This window comes from Nansenia antarctica (assembly GCF_963989245.1).
Source record: "Nansenia antarctica genome assembly, chromosome: 6".
NCBI classification, from domain to species: Eukaryota; Metazoa; Chordata; class Actinopteri; order Argentiniformes; family Microstomatidae; genus Nansenia; species Nansenia antarctica.
The window spans coordinates 73432962-73440539 of NC_137676.1; the positions used below are offsets into that span (position 1 = coordinate 73432962).

At 52.3% G+C, this 7578-nt stretch overlaps 1 protein-coding gene across 1 annotated transcript in view; it reads right to left on the reverse strand.

Annotated features, from left to right (window-relative positions):
* Positions 1-1236: 1236 nt before the first annotated feature.
* The window catches only part of carf (calcium responsive transcription factor), a gene marked incomplete at both ends in the record, with an annotated part of 14337 nt that continues 7995 nt past the window's right edge, over positions 1237-7578 (reverse strand). Inside the window, 7 exons of the mRNA XM_080534881.1 lie at positions 1237-1295; positions 2129-2258; positions 2343-2516; positions 2953-3062; positions 4419-4491; positions 5619-5763; positions 7038-7337. Of these exons, the coding sequence (XP_080391007.1) occupies positions 1237-1295; positions 2129-2258; positions 2343-2516; positions 2953-3062; positions 4419-4491; positions 5619-5763; positions 7038-7337 (991 nt within the window). The remainder of the gene's footprint in view (positions 1296-2128; positions 2259-2342; positions 2517-2952; positions 3063-4418; positions 4492-5618; positions 5764-7037; positions 7338-7578) is intronic.

Below are 7578 nucleotides of genomic sequence, written 5' to 3' on the forward strand. Positions count from 1 at the left end.
GAGTGTTTATAAACCCTTCAGAGAGAAGAAGAGTGTTTATAAACCCTTCAGAGAGAAGAAGAGTGTTTATAAACCCTTCAGAGAGAAGAAGAGTGTTTATAAACCCTTCAGAGAGAAGGTACCAGAGAGATGCAACTCCCCCCCCCCCTCCTCTACAACCCTACCTTCACATGTCTACACCCCAGAGGACTGAGGTCTACCAGCAGCATGACAATAACACATCCTCTAAATAATATATCAAAGGGGGGGGGGATCAATATTGGAACATTTTAGATAAGATTACTGCACTATTTTGTGATGATTCCTAAAATGCCAATAACATATGTACCGGTATGATATCTACATATCATACATATGATAATAACACATAATAACCAATAACATGTTCATAAAAAACAAAGGGCGAAACTAATCAAACGTAAACGTCAAATGTAACAAACCATAATTGTTTTTTAAACATACTGACTTAAGAATACTATTTTTCTTTGCCATAACATACACAGTATATCATATACACAGTATATCCATATCTAAATTCATGGCTTTTAATTTAAAAAAATAAATGGAAATGTACATGATTACTTTAATTCCATGATCTGATTGGTGGGGGTGGGGTACAGGGGGGTGGGAGGTGCATGATCAACCTATTTTTCTCAGGTGAGATACTGTCTGTGTGTGTGTGTGTGTGTGTGTGTGTGTGTGTGTGTGTGTGTGTGTGTGTCTGTCTGTCTGTCTGTGTGTCTGTCTGTCTGTGTGTCTGTCTGTGTGTCTGTCTGTGTGTCTGTCTGTGTGTCTGTCTGTCTGTCTGTGTGTCTGTCTGTCTGTGTGTCTGTCTGTCTGTGTGTCTGTCTGTGTGTGTGTGTGTGTGTGTGTGTGTGTCTGTGTGTCTGTCTGTCTGTCTGTCTGTGTGTCTGTCTGTCTGTGTGTCTGTCTGTGTGTCTGTCTGTCTGTCTGTTTCTCCTCGCTCTCTCCTCTCCTCTCTTCTCTTCTCCCCTCCCCTCTCTCTGTGGTGAAGTCTCTCTGTGGTGAAGTCTCTCTGTGGTGAAGTCTCTCTATGGTGAAGTCTCTCTGTGAAGTCTCTCTGTGGTGAAGTCTCTCTCTGTGAAGTCTCTCTCTCTGTGGTGAAAGCTCTCTCTGTGAAGTCTATCTGTGGTGAAAGCTCTCTCTGTGAAGTCTCTCTGTGGTGAAAGCTCTCTCTGTGAAGTCTCTCTGTGGTTCCCTCTCACGAGGCCTTGGTCAATCTCCAGGATCGACTGTGACGTCCCGGTTCACCTCCTCCTCTGAACTCTCCAGACCTGAGGGACATGAAGGGGACACAAGCAGAGACATGGAGGGACACAACAGGAGAGGGATATACCGGTATGTGTTTATTCATAAAGGACCATCGCCACTACAATATCGACTCAGCAACAGTGTTTCCCATTACTCACCTAGACTGCGGCGGCCTGCCATAGTCTAATTTGTCCCTCCATAGCCTAATTTATCCCACCATAGTCTAATTTGTCCTGCCATAGTCTCATTTGTCCTGCCATAGTCTCATTTGTCCTGCCATAGTCTCATTTGTCTTGCCATAGTCTCATTTGTCCTGCCATAGTCTCATTTGTCTTGCCATAGTCTCATTTGTCCCTCCATAATCTAATTTGTCCCTCCATAGCCTAATTTGTCCTGCTGTAGTCTAATTTATCCCACCATAGTCTAATTTGTCCTGCCATAGTCTAATTTATCCCACCATAGTCTAATTTGTCCTGCCATAGTCTAATTTGTCCATAGTCTAATTTGTCCATAGTCTAATTTATCCCACCATAGTCTAATTTGTCCATAGTCTAATTTGTCCTGCTGTAGTCTAACTTGTCCCTCCATAGTCTGATTGGTCCTGCCATAGTCTGATTGGTCCTGCCATAGTCTGATTGGTCCTGCCATAGTTTCATAACGAAGCGAAAATACTTTTTATACGCAAGCGACACGTTCTTTGGGATCCGCACTGCATCTACTGTAGGTCCATACACCTTAGCGCTATCGCTAATCCCCCCCCACCCCCCCATCGACAAAAACATTCTCCGCTAGCTGCCTCACTGTCACCCCCTAGAGGCAGCTGGCTGTCACTACAGTCGTCACACCCGGGACTCACCGATGGAGGCGTGGTCCACGATCTGCACCGGGATGGTCTGCCCGTCCGCCAGCAGGATCTGGTGTGTGGTGCCCCGCCCCTGCGTCCCCCCGCCCCCCCCCTCGATGGCCGACACGCTGACCATCCGGCCCTCCCCCAGCACGGCCGAGGGCTCCGCCAGGGCCACGCCCCCCTCCCCCAGGGTGACTCCGCCCCCCCCCTCCCCCAGGGTGACGCCTCCCCCCCCCTCCCCCAGCGGGCCGGCCTGCAGGAAGTGGGTGGGGCTGACCAGCAGGGCCTGGGGGGGCGAGGGGGCGGTCAGCTCCAGGGCGTCTGCTGTGCTGTGGTTGGCCGGGGGGAGGTGTCCGTCAAACGAACACAGCGTGGGGACTGGCTGCAGCTGGATGCTCTGGGGAGAGGGACACAACACTATGAACACCTCACAACATACAGGACACAACACTATGAACACCTCACAACATACAGGACAATAACTTACTAACTTTGTATCTATTTATTAACACTAGAACAGCCATGCCTTTTTTACCTAATAAAGAGCCGCCTCTTTACAATGCTCACGCTGCTATTTACACACAACGACCACTAGTTGGCCGCTTGTAAATTAGCCTGCTTCCTACACAGAAAAACTGCAAGATAGCTTCATACTAGCTTATCCATGTAAGGATACTGGGTGGTAGAACACACAGGTAGGAAAAGTCATGAAAGGAGGGTCCTGAAATTTGATCGAGTGCAAAGATTTTCACTCACAGGGGTCATGGCTGTTCTAATGTTAAAGGTCAGCTACGGGGTCACCTGTAAGGTGAAAGGTCAACTACGGGGCTCACCTGTAACTGGGCGAAGATCTTTGGCTGCAGGGAGGTGAGGGAGGTGAACAGCTGCACGGCGTCAGGTGACAAGGTGTCACTCCCCTCAAACACCCCTCTCTGTAGACTCACTACCACACACACACACACACACACACACACACACACACACACACACACACACACACACAGACATGGTGTCACTCCCCTCAAACACCCCTCTCTGTAGACTCACTACCACACACACACACACACACACACACACACAGAGAGAGATGGATGGATGGATAAGACAGATAGATAGAGAGAGAGAGGTAGGTAGGTAGGTAGATAGATAGACATATAGATAGATAGAGAGAGAGAGAGGTAGGTAGGTAGGTAGATAGATAGACATATAGATAGATAGATAGAGAGAGAGAGAGAGAGAGAGAGAGAGAGAGGTAGGTAGGTAGGTAGCAGTGGAGGCTCCTCCATAGAGGTGGAGGAGGCCTGGCCTCCCCAATAATTTGAGAGAAGAGAGAGAGATTTAAAAAAGCAATAATTATATTTTTTATCAGACACACAACATACAATTCAGAACAATACTTCATCCATTTCTAATATTTATCCTGCAGAACAGCACTCATACACGCTTGTGGCGGAAAAAGGTACTACACGGAGGCCAGGCCTCCTGTCGGAAAGTGGTTTCTCATAGAAGTCAATGTAATGCAATTTTTTTCATGGCAATATGTGATTGGCCAAATCACTGAAAATGGGTGGGAACAGGAGGCCTGGCCTCCGTGTAGTACCTTTTTCCGCCACACGCGTATGAGTGCTGTTCTGCAGGATAAATATTAGAAACGGATGATGTATTGTTCTGAATTGTATGTTGTGTGTCTGATTGACATAGTGTTTGAGTGCTTTTGACATGTCATTGATTGTATGTAGTATGTTGTGGTGAATGTTGTGAGCCTGAGCAGAAGGAATAATAGCTGCTGCAGGCGGACCAGAGATTCATGCCAATTGTTTTGTTTATTTGATGACCCATTGTGCAGGCAATAAAAGCTGCTTCATCCACCATCCTGAGAGTGTCCCAATCCCTTCAGTACCGCCAAACACAAATTAATAATTTTTAACAAAGACAGATAAGAAGAACAGGGAACATTCCATCGCGAGTGAAGCGAGCAAGCGGAAAAAATGTTGGCCTCCTCAATTCTGGAAGTCACCAGCCTCCACTGGTAGGTAGGTAGGTAGATAGACAGATATATAGATAGATAGACAGACAGACAGACAGACAGACAGATAGATAGATAGAGAGAGAGAGGTAGGTGGGTAGGTAGGTAGATAGATAGACAGATATATAGATAGACAGACAGACAGACAGATAGATAGATAGATAGATAGATAGATACTTTATTGATCCCAGAACAGAAATTACGGCATTACAACACAAACAACAACAACATCAAAATAAAGTGAGTAGGGTGAGTTAGGGTTACCGTGGTTACCTTCGTTGGTGGCGGGGGTCAGCGTCAGGGTCACCGTCTCCGTCAGGGGGTCCCCCCCACACAACGTACCCCACTGTGGAGGAGAACCAGGAAGTAGAGCAGGAGAACACAGAAGACAAGCAGACAGTTGACTGAATGAACCGGACTGACTAGCTCCTTATTCCAAAGGTCTTTACAACGGCCTCTCATTCACCCGTTCACACACACGTTCACACACCAATGGCGGCAAGCTGCCATGCAAGGCGCCAGCCTGCTTCATTAGGAGCAATTTGGGGTTCAGCGTCTTGCCCAAGGACACCTCGATGTGTCCTGCCGTAGTCTAATTGTGTGTAGTCTGAATGTGGCCAGCCGGGGTTCGACCCGCCGATCTGCCGACCTTGCGATCATTAGACACCGGCTCTACCTCCTGAGACACAGCCTCTACCTCCTGAGACACAGCCTCTACCTCCACTAGCCATTACCTCCTGAGACACAGCCTCTACCTCCTGAGACACAGCCTCTACCTCCTGAGACACAGCCTCTACCTCCTGAGACACAGCCTCTACCTCCTGAGCCACAGCCTCTACCTCCTGAGACACAGCCTCTACCTCCTGAGACACAGCCTCTACCTCCTGAGACACAGCCTCTACCTCCTGAGACACAGCCTCTACCTCCTGAGACACAGCCGCCCCCCCACAACAACATGACCATTCACAGAGGGGGGGGGGCACAGCTCCTGTGCATCTCTATGTGTGTTTACCATCAGTCCTGTGTGAAATTTGTATTTGAAATTTGTATTTGATCCCCTGCCAACAAAGAAATGAGCGGTCTATTTAAATGGTAGGTTTATTTTAACAGTGAGAGACAGAATATCAACCAAAGAATCCAGAAAAACACATTACATAAAAGTAAGAAATTGACTTGCATTTGATCGAGTGAAATAAGTATTTGATCCCCTAGCAAAACACCACTGGCAGGGGATCAAACACTGATTTCCCCCAATGTACGCGCTCGGTCGAGTCTCTCCTAACGTACATCATCCTCACTGCGCTTGTGTGGCCCGTGGGGATTAATAAAGTTATTCGAATTGAATCGAGGGGGCCGGTTTCACAGACACAGACAAGGCTGTTATTAAAATGTTAAAATCTCCATTCAAGATGCTTTTTAGTCCAGGACTAAAGTCCGGCCCACACACACACACACATACACACACACACACACCTGTGTGGCTCCGCCCCCAGCCTGCTGCAGGGCCTTCTGGGCCTCGTGGATGTGGTTCTTGAGGTCGTTGACCGTGGGGAAGTAGCAGAGGTTGTGTCTCTCTGGGACCTCCTCCGCCCGGAACATCTCCCGCTCCACAAACCTCCTGGCAGGGGACAGGAAGTAGTCATCACCTGACCTCTGAACCTCCTGACCTCTGACCTTCCTGACCTCTGAACCTCCTGAGGAGACAGGAAGTAGTCATCACCTGACCCCTGACCTCTGAACCTCCTGACCTCTGACCTTCCTGACCTCTGAACCTCCTGAGGAGACAGGAAGTAGTCATCACCTGACCCCTGACCTCTGAACCTCCTGACAGGAGGCTCCTCCCACCTTCTCACCTGCTGGTCCCCTCCCCCCCCTCCCCCCCGCTAGTCCCCTCCCCCCCTCCCACCTGCTGGTCCCCTCCCCCCCTCCCACCTGCTGGCCCCTCCCCCCCTCTCACCTGCTGGCCCCTCCCCCCCTCTTACCTGCTGGCCCCTCCCCCCCTCTCACCTGGTAGTGGCTCCTCCCACCCTTACATCTGCTGGCCCCTCCCCCCCCTCTCACCTGAGCTGCTGGCCCCTCCCCCCCTCTCACCTGCTGGCCCCTCCCCCCCTCTCACCTGGTAGTGGCTCCTCCCACCCTTACATCTGCTGGCCCCTCCCCCCCCTCTCACCTGGTAGTGGCTCCTCCCACCCTTACATCTGCTGGCCCCTCCCCCCCCTCTCACCTGGTAGTGGCTCCTCCCACCCTTACATCTGCTGGCCCCTCCCCCCCCCTCTCACCTGAGCTGCTGGCTCCTCCCCCCCCTCTCACCTGCTAGTCCCCTCCCCCCCTCCCACCTGCTGGTCCCCTCCCCCCCTCCCACCTGCTGGTCCCCTCCCCCCCTCCCACCTGCTAGTCCCCTCCCCCCCTCCCACCTGCTAGTCCCCTCCCCCCCTCCCACCTGCTGGTCCCCTCCCCCCCTCCCACCTGCTAGTCCCCTCCCCCCCTCCCACCTGCTAGTCCCCTCCCCCCCTCCCACCTGCTGGCCCCTCCCCCCCTCTCACCTGAGCTGCTGGCTCCTCCCCCCCCTTCTCACCTGCTGGTCCCCTCCCCCCCCTCTCACCTGCTGGTCCCCTCCCCCCCTCTCACCTGCTGGCCCCTCCCCCCCTCCCACCTGCTGGCCCCTCCCCCCCTCTCACCTGCTGGCCCCTCCCCCCCTCTCACCTGGTAGTGGCTCCTCCCATCCTTACATCTGCTGGCCCCTCCCCCCCTCTCACCTGGTAGTGGCTCCTCCCACCCTTACATCTGCTGGCCCCTCCCCCCCCTCTCACCTGAGCTGCTGGCTCCTCCCCCCCCTCCTCACCTGCTGGTCCCCTCCCCCCCCCCCCACCTGCTGGTCCCCTCCCCCCTCACCTGAGCTGCTTGCGGACCGTGTAGACCTGCAGGTGTCCCTGGGCCACCAGCTCTCTGATCTTGTCGGCCACCAGGGGGTGCAGGCGGGACGGCACGGAGGCCCCCCCCTCCTCCTCCAGGAGACCCCCCCCCTCCCCCTCCCCCCCCTCCTCCATGCCCTCCTCCTCCTCCAGGTCCTCGGCCATCAGGTGGTCATCATCAATGGGGGGGATGAGGTCTGGCGGGGGGGGGGGCAGGAGGGGGGGGGCGTCCATGTCGTGGTACAGGTGGGCCTTCTGGGTGGGCAGCTGCATGTAGTACCTGGGGGGGGGGGGGGCCAGGGGGGGGACAGGTGAGTAGTGGAACACAGGTGGGAATGACGCTCATGTTGTTTTCAATGTAGGAGGGGACAGCTTGGAACTTAGAACTAGGGATGCACGATATTATCGGCCCGATATTGGGAAATTAATGTTATTAAATATTTATCGGTTTTATTACATTTTAGCCGATATAGAGCCGATAATATGAAGCCGGAAATATTTCCGGTTCCGGTTGTCGCATG